Source organism: Ochotona princeps, chromosome 27, assembly GCF_030435755.1.
Source record: "Ochotona princeps isolate mOchPri1 chromosome 27, mOchPri1.hap1, whole genome shotgun sequence".
Lineage (NCBI taxonomy): Eukaryota > Metazoa > Chordata > Mammalia > Lagomorpha > Ochotonidae > Ochotona > Ochotona princeps.
Window position 1 is genome coordinate 3,983,826 of NC_080858.1, and position 14,516 is coordinate 3,998,341.

At 51.9% G+C, this 14,516-nt stretch overlaps 1 protein-coding gene across 3 annotated transcripts in view; it reads right to left on the reverse strand.

The window, feature by feature from the left end:
* Positions 1-4,820, reverse strand: part of B4GALNT3 (beta-1,4-N-acetyl-galactosaminyltransferase 3) — a 90,120-nt gene extending 85,300 nt beyond the window's left edge. For all 3 annotated transcript variants that reach the window (XR_009244317.1, XM_058655921.1, XM_004599050.2), the window contains exon 1: positions 4,328-4,820. Coding sequence is in view for 2 of the 3 variants with exons in the window: in XM_058655921.1 (XP_058511904.1) it covers positions 4,328-4,496 (169 nt within the window). In the remaining variant the exon portion in view is untranslated. The remainder of the gene's footprint in view (positions 1-4,327) is intronic.
* Positions 4,821-14,516: the final 9,696 nt, after the last annotated feature.

Consider the following 14,516-nt stretch of genomic DNA (forward strand, 5'->3'; position numbering starts at 1 on the left):
GTTTCATGAGAAAGAGAGGCCAGTCCACCAGGGCTTGGGAAATACAGCCCCAGCCCATGGGATGCTCTGAGCCTGCCTCTGCTCTGAGTTAAACCCTAAGCCACTCTATCCCCGTTCTACCCACACATCTGTCTCATTTGCTCCTCGCCTGTGTCTCAGATTACACCTCTGCCCTGAGTTACCTCTGCCATGGAGTGTTTCTGTCCTTTTCCATTGGAATGGCAGTGGGGACCGTGAGAGGGGAAGGGTGTGTGCTTGCCTGACATCAACAGGGATCACAAGAAACAGCATGAAAGACAAGGTGTCTGTTGGTAAAAGGCAGCCAACATCACTGATCAGCCCTGCGCTGGAAATCCCTTCGGGGTTCAGCTCACACTGACATGAGAACATGTCAGACCCAGCCTAGAGAGTTCTAGAAGAGACCAGAACATTCTGTGTGTGTGTGTGTGTGTGTGTGTGTGTGTGTTTTCCTTTACCTCTGGTCTCATGCCTGAAAGTCACAGTCTGGCTCTGGCACCAAGCTGATCACCCGCAGCAGGTCACTTAGAAAGCAGGGAACTTAGAAACTGTTTCAGCTCAGACCTCTGCCTCAGGCAGAACCTTGGCTAATCCAATTTGAACAAATGGGTATGGCTTGTTAAAACCTGCCACAATGGACAATCTTTAACTTTCAATATGACTATGCTCCCAGGGCCACTTTTCAACCAGTATATACTAGCTCAACTATATACAAAAATACAGAAATACTTGGGAGAGAGTAGGCATACGGCAATCGCTCCAGGACACCGGCACAGCCCAGCGGCTACAGGGTTAATGTGCAGCCACAGCAGGGGACCCTCAGGAACTGTTCCAGCATCCCTCACCCACACCCCAAGATTTGTCGATAGTTTCACTACTCACTACCCTTTTCTCTTCGTCCTATGATGTTAAACTATTCTGAACCTCTCAATGGCTATCTGCTTTCTCTGGAACAAATCGCACCCTCAAAGCCGGCCTTCAGAAGCCTTCCATAACAGTGCCGTCCCATGGCCCCCACCAGATGGCCCTGCCTCCCAAGTGCAGCTCTCGGTGGTCCTTGATCTTGTCTTCGTGGCTGCTGCTCTTTTGTCCCTCTTTCTGCATCCAAAATCTTATCAATAACTCTTCCAGATCCCCCAGTGGACTATTAAAAGTTGATGGGACAAGGCCAGGTACAGTAGCCTAGTGGCGAAAGTCCTCACCTTACATTGCCAGGATCCCATATGGGTACCAGTTTGTATCCCAGCAGCTCTACTTCCCATCCAGCTCCCTTCTTGCGACCTGGGAAAGCTTTGGGATCCTGCACCCGCGTGGGAGACCCGGAAGAAGTTTCTGGCTTCAGATTGGCTCAGCTCCAGTCATTGCGGCCACTTGGAAAGTGAACCAGTGGATGGAAGATCTTTCTCTCTGTATCTTTCTCTATAAAAATCTGACTTTCCAATGAAAATAAATAAATCTTTTTAAAAATCTGCCTTTTAAATTGTATATATATATTTATATATATGCATTTTAAAGTCAATAGAATGGTGCCGCATGTTCAGAAGTGTCACAGAAAGAAACTTCTAGGTGCTACACTTGAAAAACACACCTAGTATCTTATGATTATTTTTATGTGAGCAGCTAGGCTTGAGGGCAGAAGCCATATCCTGGTTATCACATCCAAATGACCTAGCACCATACCCTGTGTGAGACAGGCATAAATCAACACTTGCATCAGTGAGTGAGTGAGCGGACCTAATTCTTTGATCCAGGGGACCCATTTTCTATATGTTAATGATTTTGGTTGTTTTTCCCCAAAGCCACTCCAATTGTGGTCATATCCTTTTCTCCATACAGAGCCCAAATTGTACATCATCTGCATCTTAAAATACTGGGTTATTTCATGAGGACGAGGCAGGAAACTAACTCCCCTGTTATTACTTTCCCACCCCAGAGTCTGTGATCGCCATCTCTCCACGCACTTCTTCCAGCAGGATCCTTGTGCCACTCACCCAGAGGCAGGCAAATGAGAGGTTCTAGGGAATACAGCTTGGCCCGACCGATGAGACAGGCAAGCTGGTGGTGGAGTGAGCTGGCACAGCCTGCTCGGAAGAGGAACAGGGTGGCTGGCTGGGAAGCAGTGCCAAGACGGGGTTCTGGTGGCTTTGGCCAAAGCCACAGTGCAGTCCTGGGAGCAGCAAGGCCAGTGCCCCTTGTCGCACAGGAGGAAGTGGGCACAGCCCCCTTCCTTGACCCCTCCAGAGGCTCACCTCTAAACTAGGAGTGCAATCCATGGGACAAGCGGGAATTTTGATAAAAGTTGTCTAGGCTTCAGGACAACAAAAAAAGAATGAGTGATGGAGACACACCACAGCCGCCGTGTGAAATTCCTCCTCGGGTAAATCAAGGAGGGATTGGAACTCAAGAGGTCACGGCCGCCCTGCATGGCCCATGGACTTTGTGGTTTCGAACAAGCTAAGAAGATGAAGGCATGGGATCCGCAGGGGCCAGGCTGTGCCTCTGGTTAAAACAAAAACCAGCGACACAGCAAGCCTGCTCCAAACGACCAAGTTTGGAAAAGTTTTCATTTGGAAATGGAAACAAAGACCCAGACCATTTTATCAGATTCGTCCATGATGGAAAGACCCAAGAACCAGTGGCTCGGAATGAGAAAGGCAACAGGAGCCAGGCGATGATAGGATGACACTCCCCTCTCGCAGCCCCTGAAACCTGTTCCTGGAGATGAGATGAAGGAAGAGGGGGAGGGAGGAAGGTCACCAACTTGGGGCCACAAAGCAACTCCCTCTGTTTTTCATTTGTGCAGAGGATCGCGCTGCCCATCACTTGTGCACAAGCATACACACACACTCACTGATGGCTACACTGAGAAGAGGCGAACTCACGAGGACACAGGAAGAGCTTTCTCCTCGGTTTCCTGTCTGTACTTGGACCTGAGGGGGCTAGAGTGTTGTGGGAAAGTAGAGGCACCTGTTGTCTTTGGGGAGAAGGACTCTGGGAGGGAAGGGTCAGCAGGTGGCTGTCCTCGGAAAGGACCCTTCTGGGCAGGGCTCTCTCTGGGACTGAAAACACTCCCAGGACGTGGCTTGCTACACATCTGAGGATCTCTTAACGTCACATGCTGTTTCACCTGGGCATTGTCCAGCATGCTCCCTTGAGTCCCCCCCACGCCCCCTCCCCCATGAGGAGGAGGGGGAAATGAGTGGCAGAGCTAAGATTGGAACCCCCATTTCCCAGCTCACAGCCGGAATTATTTCCACTGCCACACACTGAGTGGTTAGACCATAAATACACAGCTCCAACCTGTCCCCAGTAATTCCCTCTTCTTGGCCAGAGGAGACAGGCTAGGCACCACACCCAACGCTGGGTAGAGCCTCTGGTCAGCAATTTCATGCTACAGTCCCAGCTTCCAGCAAGGGGGGAATGAGGCAGGCAGGGAGGCCAGCGTGTTCCTCAGGTTTGGAAGGGCACCTGCAAACGCCAGGCATTTCTTCTCCCCTCTTTTCCCTGCTATCACACTCAGCTTAGACCCTGACACCAGGTTTGGTTTTGGGGTTTGTTTACTTCGTGAGGTCTCTCACATCACCTGGGATACCCATGTCTCTTGAACCAAAAAAGGGAAACTGAGGTATGCCGTTGCTTTCCTAGGAGGGACTACGGTATAGTAACAGCAAGTGGGAATCCGGGCGCTGCTGGCCCATGGGCGGCACGTGTGCACCCCCCACACACCCCCAAGCCAGACCAGATCTGGGGAACGTGGTGGCTTCTGCAGCGGTCCCAAGGAGGCCTCAGAAAACCAGCATGAGGGTGGCAGGGGCGGACACTGAGGGATCCGCAGGAAGAGGGGAAGTATGCGTGGGAAGAGGGTGAAGAGGTGGTTCTCCAAGGCATTGTTAAAAAGGCAGCCCCGGAGATGCGGCCGGAGGGAGACGTGGGGGTTGGGAGCGAGCCGGCTGGGGGGCAAAGTTTGGGGCCCACCGCGGGAACGCGCGACCTCAGTAGGGATGCGGCCAGGGACGGCAGACCGCAAGTCTCCCACAGCGCCGCGCCTCACCAGGCGCATCTCTCCCGGGACAGGCGAGGATGTCCCGGCCCCACATGGCAGGCAGGCAAGGCCGGGGCTCGGGAACTCGGCGCTCGGGCTCCGTGGCTCTCCCCGCGGCGGCGCGGGGCGGCGCCCGGCACCTGGAGGGGAAGCCGAGTCGGAAAGCAGGATGGAGGAGCCGCGGTGGAGTCCCCCAGCGCGGGCTCCCCTGGGCTACCGTCCCCTCCGCCCGCCCTCGACCCCCCTCCTCACCCCAGCACTACTTACTCCGGTTCAAGGGATTCCCGCCGACCTGCGCAGACGCCACCAGCTCCAGATACAGAGTCCAGAGCCCCACGGACACCAGGGCGAGTGCCAGCAGCAGCCGGAAGCGTCTCCGCAGCAGCTTGGCCGGGCGCAGGAGCAGCAGCAGCAGCGCGGCCCGGGGGCTCCCCATGGCGCGGCGCCGAGGCGGCCGCCGCCAGCGAGGGCTGCTCCGCACCCAGCCCCCCGCCCCGGCCAGGCCCAGCGCCACGGGCGCCCCGAGCCGCAGCCCCGCGCCTCAGGGCTGCGCCAAGGCCACCTTCCCCGGCCGCTTCCCGGCGGGGCGCCGGCCCATGCTCTGCGTGCGAGGGTCCCCGGGCCGAGCGGGCGCCTCACAGATCCCTTCGGGGAGCAGAGGCGGCCCCTCCTCCCCGAGCGTCCTCGGCGCCCGGCTCTGCTCTCCACGCCTCTCCAGTCGCCGGCTCGCTGCCTCCCTCTGCCCCGCTCGCGCTCTCTCGCTGCCGGGGGTGCCTGCCTGCCTGCCTGCCCGCCTGCCTCTCCTCGCGCCTCCTCCAGCTCGAGCTCTTTCTCCAGCGCTGGGCACCACCTCGCCCACCTGTCCCGCCTCCGCCTAGGCTCCGCCCTCGGGCACAGGTGGGCTCCGCCCCCAAGAGCCGAGGGGAGCGGGAAGTGCCTCCTTGGCCGCCCTTAGGGAAGGGCAGGAGCATGGGGCCCGGGAACGCGCCTCTGGTACACACCCGGGTTGGGAAGGAGTGGGCGAGCTGCTCTAGACTCCGAGCGTCCGAGGAGTTCGAGTGTCCTCCCAAGCAAGGGCGAGGCGGAGGCAGGTGCGCTGGGAAGTAGCACCCAAGGCTTTGGGCTTCTGACCTAACCTCATTGCCCTGGCCTCTAGTCTGCCTACTTGACGGCGTGAAAAGACCCATCACCTGGCAGGCAGTGGACATTAGACTGTCTCCAGGCCAGACTCTTCCTCACCCACATCTCTAAGACACGGGAATGGGGGAGTAAGTTCTCCTGGGGAACTCCGGACGCTGGAAAGGAATAGCTGTTGGGAGAAAGTAGACTTGGAGGGTTCCGAAATCCACAAACGTTAAAAAAAAAAAAAACTGTTGGAGTTGAAAAGATAAGCAATGCCTTCCAGCAGGTGAACCCTTATTATCTGATTTAAATGAGCTAATTAAAGTTCTCCGAGGGGCGGAGGACAAAGTGAACTGCCCTAGTCCATTCAGCCGTAAGAGTGAAGTCTCTCCCACTCCTGTTTCCTGGGAAAAAAATGTCAGGAAGCCACGAAGACACTGGAGGTCCGCTGTGTTCCAGGGCCAGGTTAAGTCACCTTGGAGAGCCTGCATCCCAGATCCCAGCGTGGTTTTGAGTCACAGATTCCCTTGCAGCTACCTGCTGACAGCTCCCTGGGAGGCAGCAGATAAAAGTAAGTCTGCTTGGAGACCTTTATGCCGTTCCCAGCTTCTGGCTTCAGCCTGGCCCAGTGCCAGCGATTTTGGACATTTGGTAAGTGAAACAGCACAAGGAAGCGCTCCCTCTCTGCCTTTAAAAACAAACATGAGGGCTGGCACGGTAGCCTAATGGCTAAAGTCCTCGTCTTGTACGCAGCAGGATCCCATATGGGCACCCACCAGTTCATGTCCTGGCTACCCCGCTTCCCATCCAGCTCTCTGCTTGTGGCCTGGGACAGCAGTGGGACCCTGCACCCATATGGGAGACCTGGAGGAAGTTCCTGGCTCCTGGCTTTAGATCAGCTCAGGTCCAGCCATTGCGGTCACTTGGGAAGTGAATCAGCAGATGAAAGATCTTCTTCTCTGTCTCTCCTCCTCCCACATAGCTGACTTTCCAATAAAAATAAATATTTATTTTTTTTATTGGAAAGGCAGAATAATAGAGAGGAGAGACACAGAGAGAGAGATCTTGCATCCACTGGTTCACTCCCCAAATAGGTACAAGAGCCAGAGCTGTGCTGATCCAAAGCCAGGAGCCAGGAGCCTCCTCTAGGTCTCCCATGTGGATTCAAGGCACTTGACCCATCTTCTGCTGCTTTCCGAGGCTGTAAGCAGGGAGCTGGAACGAAAGTGGAGCAGCTGGGACTCAACCCAGTGCCCATATGGGGTACCAGCATTGCAGATGGTGGCGCCAGCCCTACTGTTCTGCCTTTCAAATGAATAAACATGAAAAAAGGGTGTTTCTGGACATTTTTAAAATCATACAAATACTATTTCAAGACAGAGGTTTTCAGAAAAGAGTGCTTTGGCTTTTTCTGTCTGCAGCTACTTTAGCTGGAGGTTCACAGGCCCAACAGCTTCTACAAGACTCATTTTCCCTGCCCAGCACCCCAACTCGCAGCCATCCCCCAGCCTCCTCTCCATTGCCAGTAGCTGCCCTTTATAACATTTGGTGATGTCTCCTACACACCTGCTCATAAATACTTAATGACTTCCCAGTACAAACCGTAAGTCTGGATTCAAAGCCTTCTAACCCTCTGCAACTGTATGCGCCCATATGGAACGTGCTCCAGCTACAATGAGCCCATCCACTGCCCTCCAACAGTTCTTTTTCTGGGTAATCAAACCTGACCCTTTCTCCAAGATCCCCTGCAGATCTAGGAAAGCTTTCTGGGACTAGCACAGTCCTCAGTTCCCGTCCTCTTTGGAACTTTAGTGGAACTATCTTCTCCCTCGCTGGCGTGCTGGGACTTGCTTTCATTGTGGCCTGTTTGTCCAGCTTGCTTGTAGAGCTTCACTTGTGGGAGAAACTTGGGGCTGGCGCAATAGCTCAACTAATTAATCCTCTACTTTCAAGTACTGGCATCCCACTTGGGCACCAGTTCGTGTCCTGGCTGCTCCACTTACCATCCATCTCCCTGCTTGTGGTCTGGGAAGGCAGTCAAGGACAGCCCAAAGCCTTGGGATCCGGCACCTGCTGTGGGAGACCCAAAGAATCTCCAGGCTCCTGGCTTTGGATCAGCTCAGCTCAGCTATTGGGGCCATTTGGGGAGTGACCTAGAAGATCTTTCTCTCTGTCACTCCTTTTCTCTATAAATTGTCCTTTCAAAAAAAAAAAAAAGAAAGAAAGAATTAATCTTTAAAAAAAAAACATAGTAGGAGAAGCTCACATCTCTCAGTCATCGAAAACAGCTCAGCAAAGGACTGGACTGCATCACTGTCACGTGTTGTCATGGAGCAGGTGGCAGTCCCATTCCATTCTCTCCTCCAGACTGGTCCTCTTGAGAGAACTCATAAAATCACTTCATTAGACCAAGCTCAAAACATCTATTAAGTTGGAACTGAGAAAGATATAAAACAAGGAGCATGCTGCTTAGTTGAGGAAAAGAGCTATGTCACAGGTAAAGAAATCTGACTCTTTAAGACCAGTTTTTTGTTCCAAAGGGTAAATTCCAAAGAAATTCAAAAGACAAAAGAAATTACCCTGTACCTCTTAGTTTTTTGCCTTCAATCCTCACTTTTATTCTATTTGTATTTTTTTAAAGATTTATTTATTTTTATTGCAAAGTCAGATATACAGAGAGGAGAGACAGAGAGGAAGATCTTCCGTCTGATGATTTACTCCCCAAGTGACCACAACGGCTGGTACTGTGCAGATCCTAAGCCAGGAGCCAGGAGCTCTTCCGGGTCTCCCACGTGGTTGCAGGGTCCCAAGGTTTGGGCCGTCCTCGACCGCTTTCCCAGGCCACAGGCAGGGAGCTGGATGGGAACTGGAACTGCCGGGATTAGAACTGGCGTCCATATGGGATCCTGGCACGTTCAAGGTGAGGATTTCAGCCACTAGGTCACCAGGCCAGGCCCTTGTTTTTTGTTTTTTTTTCTTAATTAATTTTAAAGGCAGACACACACACACAAGGAGAGAGGAAAACTGTTAGCATTTGCTGGTTCATTTCCCAAATGTCCACAACTGTAGGAGCCCGGGAACTTGTTTGTGTTTTTAAGTTTGTTTGATCGATTGATCCATTGATTGATTGATTGAATTTTAAAAAGCAGAGTTACAGAAAAAGGGAGAAACAGAGAGCGAGAGAGCTTCTATCTGCTGATTTATTCCCAAATGACCACAGTGGCTGGGGCTGAGGATGGGCCAGGCCAAAGCCAGGAGCCTGGAACTCCATCCACCCACACAGTTGTAACGGCCAGAGCTGAGCCAATCCAAATCCAGGAGCCAACCGTCTCTTCTGGGTCTCCCACGTGGGTGCAGGGTCCCAAGGCTTTGGGCTGTCCTTGACTGCTTTCCCAGGCCACAGGCAGGGAGCTGAATGGGGAGTGGAGCAGCCGGGATAGGAACCTGCACCCGTATGGGATCTTGGCACATGCAAGGTGAAGATGTTATCCACAAGGCTACATCGCTGGGCCCAAGTAATATCTTAGCCTGAGATGTGAATGGACCTGGTTCCTTTTCTTAGAGACAACTCCTAAGAAAAGAACAGTGCTGTAGCTGTCCCAGCCCCTAAGTGCCACAGTCACCTTGGTGAACATTTTATGTATTGCTCTTAACTCGTGCAAATCACAGAACTCGTTAGGTATGGATTTCACTGATTTGCAGTAGACGAAATGGGTTCAACAACTCACTCAAGCTCATGTGGTGCCGTGGGATCTTAGATGAGACGCCAGCTCAGACATTCCAACTTCCCATCCAGGGCTGTGCCCCTTCCCCTGTGTTCCCTCCTGGAAGTTCCCCTGGAGAGGCAGATTCATCCTGGAAACTCTGAGCTCACCTCCAGCACCTCCGTAACTCATCCAGCCTCTTGACGATTCTTCTCACCCGCTCCCTCCACAACAACACCAGCTGATCTGATCCTCCCCACGGAGATGGGCTTTCCTAGGGCTCTCTCTACAGGTTGCTGAGAGGGAGGATGAGCTGGGAAGAGGATGGAGCCCCTCGATGACTGCTTCCTAATTTGTTTCTCCGGGTCCTGGGGATGATGGGAAAGCATGATATGAGTTCTGGCATAGCCCCCCACAAGCCTTTCTCCTTCTGGGGTCCCACACAAACTTTGCCCATTAGACTGGGAAACATTCTATCCTTGTAGAAGAATACCGTACAAGATTCCATGGCACAAAGGAATCACATGAAAGATGCCAAAGAAAAGAGAGGGCAGAGATGTTATTCCGAGCGTCAAAATAAAGCTCCCTGGCTGCCAAAGATCCCAGGCAGTCCACATACACAAAACTTATGACTTCACTACCGAACAAGCAAGTGGTTGATCCAGTCCGCAGCCAATGGTGAGGGGTAACCCAAAGCAGAACTGTGTGCTTTGAAGTTCTAAGTTTGGCATCTATTGCTAGGTCTTGCTTCCTTTTCCAGTCTGCAGTGGGAATGTCTCCAAATTATTACAAGCACTCTTTCTGCCTGCTTCCCTCAGGGAAAAGGATTCCCCCAGCCAGCCAAGAGACAATTATACAAGTCAAAAAAATTAACTTTAACTTGCTGAGGTTTTTCAACTGAATCATACCAATTACTGTAGCTCCCTCCACTCCAGGTTGCTTAGTTGCTGGGAAACTCACCTGGAGATGGGGTGAACGGCGCTGCTGGCTGCTTCGATGTCGTTGCTGGAACATGATCGGTATGAGCTCTCCCTGGCATGCCACCCCGTGTCTCTCTCATCAAAAAAACCCAAATTCTCCTCTCTCTACCTTGCAGTCTGCTGAGCCTTCAGGACCACGGCTCTGGGGGCATGCTTCCCAAGTCACGGCAGAAGCTGTGTGGGCCGCTGTGGACGCAGGGGCTGCCCATTCCACTGAGTACAGGCTTCTCCCTGGACAGAGCCACAGGCTTCGGCATGAGGAAGGCTGGGCTGACGCTGGCCTTGGCGGCAGCTGTCTCACATGCCTTAGCTCTCTGGCACCACCTTCAGCAGCTCTGTGGGTGTTCTCAGCTTTTCTAGAATAAGCTGCAACAAGTCTCTGGGCCTCTGGGCAAAGCTGGTTTCCCACTGTTTTTTTTATTTGAAAAGGCAGACTTTACAGCGAGAAAGGGATAGATGGAAAGAGAAAGGTCTTCCCTTCCACTGGTTCATTCCCCCAAATGACTGCAATGGCTGGAGCTAGGCCGGCCCAAAGCCAGGAGCTTCTTCCAGGTCTCCCTCATGGGTGCTGGTGCCCAGGGACTTGAGTCATCCTCTACTGCTTGCCCCTGTGACAAATAGGGAGCTGGATTGGGAGTGGAGCAGCCGGGACTCCAACTGGCACCCGTACATGTTGGTAACCTTGCAGGCAATGGCTTGATGCCACAATACCAACCCCTACCTGGAAAAGGAAGCACTTCCACACGCATCTCTCATTCCCAACTGTAGTTTCTCTAACCCCTTCTAGGGTTTGTCAGTGACCAAAGCTTTTTCTACATTCATTGGTCTGTATTCCTGCTGTCATGTCCGGCCCAGAATTAATTCAATAAACACTGTGATTAAGGAGCACGCTTTCTCTCTACCACCAGCTCCAGCACAAGAGGCTTGGTCGTGCTTTAAGGATGTGTTCCCCTAAATAGACAGAAAACGGGGTGAGGTGTTCGTTCCCCACGATCTAATACAACAGAACCCACGCACCTGCTGGGGACACTGTAGGCAACCCTCATGAGAGAGAGTGGCCCACAAGGCTGGATTAACCTACCTTACGGCTTTGCTAGGGGAGAACAATGCTCCTAAAGCCAGGTACATGTGCCGAGTGCCCCCAAACAGCTCAAGTGCTCAAGGCCCAAGCCGACTTTCTGAAAACCTTCTTTGTCTAAGTTCGTAGGCCCAGGCTATAAACTCTGATGCCACTTAACGCTCAATCACTGTGGCATCTGGGCAGCTTGTCTCAGGTTGCAGCCGGCGATGCTGGTCGCTGATGAGAGGCCGGGCTGTTGGCTTCAAGTTTCTCAGACGCCTTATCTAAGCACCGGCTGCTTGGGATTTGATCAGGGCTGGTTAGGGAGCGAGGCAGACGCCGTCTTCTCCCAAGAACAGACTACCCTTTGAGCTCTGCCGCCACCCGGGCTGGGGATGGAAGAAAGAAAACAAAAATCCTCACTGTATGTGCTGCTCTGGAATTTAACTTGGCCCTGGAGAGGGAAAATTCAAAGGCGCAGCAGCGCTCCCCGGCCCTCAACGCCCCCTAGAGGCGACAACGCCGCTCTCGCCGCAGGGGCCAGTGTGTGGGCAAGGGTTTTCAACTCGGTCTAGACGCAGCTGCCCCAGGCTCCTGTCTCCTTCAGGGCTTTGCGTGGAATAGGTGCTGGGTGTTGGGCTCAGATTTCAAGTCGAATGGAGTCAGAAAGTTGTTATCTGGCTAAGCGACAAAGAAAGGATATGAAAACAGCTGAGTGATTTGTGATAAGCAATGAAACCACAGAGTCTGGGATGAGGGGTTTTGTCTTCTTGTTCTCTTACCCACTTGCCACATAGAGGGGTGTGCAGGGATGGAGGCGGACGACTAACACAGGTGCTTGGCATCAGGAAATGTCTGTTGGACAAAGTGGAATGCTAAATTCCACTTTACATGGTCCAGAAACCTTTTTTTTTTTTTTTTAAAGATTTATTTATTTTTATTGGAAAGGCAGATTTACAAAAGGAAAAAGAGAAAGATCTTCTACCCACTGGTTCACTCCCGTGATGATTGGAGCTGAGCCAGTCTGAAGTCAGGAGCCAGGAGCCTCTTTCAGATGTCTGGCGTGGCTGTAGAGGTCCAAGGCTTTGGGCCATCCTCTACTGCTTTTCCAAGCCATAAACAGTGGGATTGGAAGTAGAGCATCTCGGACACCCACATGGGATCTTGGCACTTGAAGGTGGAGGATTAACCAGTAGAGCCATGGCACCAGTACCCCACTTTTTAAAAAAAAATTCCTTTATTTATTTGAAAGGCAAGAGGCATGTTCCATCTGCTGGTTCACTCCCCAAGTGGCAACATGGACTAGAATTGGGCTTATCTGAAGCTAGAAGCTCTTCTGGGTCTCCCACGTATGTTTAAGCATCCAAGGACAAAGGCCACCCTCTGCTGCTCACTCACTATGTCACCACATTGGCCCCACTGACCTGAATTTTATAAAAAATTCCTCTGCCTTGGGGCCAGCATTGTGGTGTGTGTAATAGGGCAAGATGCTGCCTGAGACACCAGCATCCTATGTGAGCACCAGTTTGAGTTCTGGGAGCACAGCGGATTAAGCCACAGCCCTAGAGGCTGGCATCTCACGTGAGCATCAGCAATTCCAGTCCTGGGACTGCTCCACTTTGGACCCAGCTTCCTGCTAACATAACTGGGGAAGCAGCAGAGGATGGCCCACATACCTGGGTCCCTGCCAACCCTATGTGGGACACCTGGCTCAACTTCCACTCCTGGGCTTTGGCCTGGCCCAGCCATACCCATTGCAGCTACATGGGGAGTGAACAAATGGATGGAAAGTCTCTCTCTCTCCTTCTGTCTCTCCCTTGCTATTTAGGATGCATTTCAAATTTTTAAAAACTTGAGTTTTTAAGAAAAAAAAAGCAAAAGCATACGATCAATGATCAGATGATGATATTTGCATCTTTAACTTTTTTTTTCCTTCTTATTTGAAAGGCAGAGTGACAGAGACAAGTGAAGACAGCTTCCATCTGCTCATTCACTCTCCAAGTGGAATGTGAACACTTTCATGCCAAGCTCTTAAAGCAGTATTTTCAGGTGCAAACTTAGTAAAGAAAAAAAAAAAATCCTTCCACGTTTTCGGGAAAGGGCCTCCCCTCCATCCCTCCACCTTCCTGTTCCCACCTGCCGTTCCCTGGCTGCTCTGCCCAATCTCTGTGCCCGCTCTGGCTCTGTGCTCTTCCCTCCTAAGGAGTTTGCTGCATCCTCGACAGTTTTTCCCTGGCACTCAACAGACCCTTCCTCAGGGGCCACGCTGAAGCTGTTCTGTCACTTGTCCCTTGCCACCATTCCCAACCTAACCCTGCTTGTCTGTGTCACGGCCAGTGCCACCCCTCACTTTCAAGGAATGACCCTGATTGTACGTCCTCTAAGAAAAAATGAGACAATAGCCCCAGAAGTGGCAGACTCCTATTCTTACTGCATCTGTCACTGGTGGGTCTTACCTTCCAAATCCCTTCTCACTTTAGTTCCTTCCTCTGGCCTCGTCCTTCCAGGGCTGCAGTAACGATTCAGTCTAGCTCGGCCTCAAGTGATCACAACTTCCATCCCAGTTTTATCAAACTGCCGCTCCTCATTCTCTCCTGCCTTATTCCTCAACCCACTGTGAGACAACTCCCTCCTCCGTGGAAATGGCTTTAAACTAGCTACTAGATCTCCAAAGCTCACTTCTAAGCTATCTGAGGCCTTGGAGGTGTTTTGACTATGTCACTAACCCTCTTATTTTTTTGAAATTATCTTTCCCTTAGCATTGCAGAAGTGGTTTCTTGATATTCCAACCATGCCTGCGTGACTGCCTGACAGTCACGTGCCTGCCTCATCTGGCTGACAGAATTCCCTCTTGCTCTATTTGAATTCCATGTCTAACCTCAAACACATCTGTGACTTGGATTCATGATTGAAACTATGCTAATAATTTTAAAACTCTATCTTTAATGCTGCTTTTTATGTATGCTTAATCGCATCTAATGAGGGCACTTCTAGAAGTTCATGGAAGGGCCCGGCACAGTAGCCTACTGGCTAAAGTCTTTGCCTTGAATGCACCGGGATCCCATCTGGATGTCGGTTCTAATCCAGCTCCCTGCTTGTGGCCTGGGAAAGCAGTCGAGGATGGCACCTGTGTGGGAGACCTGGAAGAGGCTCTGGGCTCCTGGCTTCGGATTGCCTTAGCTCCAGCCATTGCAGCCACTTTGGGGAGTGAATCAACGGATGGAAGATCTTCCTCTAAAAATCTTTAAAAACAAAACAAAACAGTAAAAGCTCATGGAAGAATGGAGTTAAGAGATGTTAACTTGGACCTATGCTGTGGCACTGTGTATTACACTGCCACCCGCATCCCATATCAGAGTGTAGGTTCAAGTCCCAGTTTCTTTCCTTTGAAGCCAGCTCACTGCACTCTGCCTGGGAGAGCAGCAGCAGCAGAATGGCCACAACAGCCAGAGCTGAGCTGATCCAAAGCCAGGAGCTTCTTCCAGGTCTCCCACGTCGGTGCAGGGTCCCAAGGCTTTAGACCATTCTCTGCTGCTTTCCCAGGTCACAGGCAGGGAGCTGGATGGGAAGTGGGGCAGCCAGGACACGAA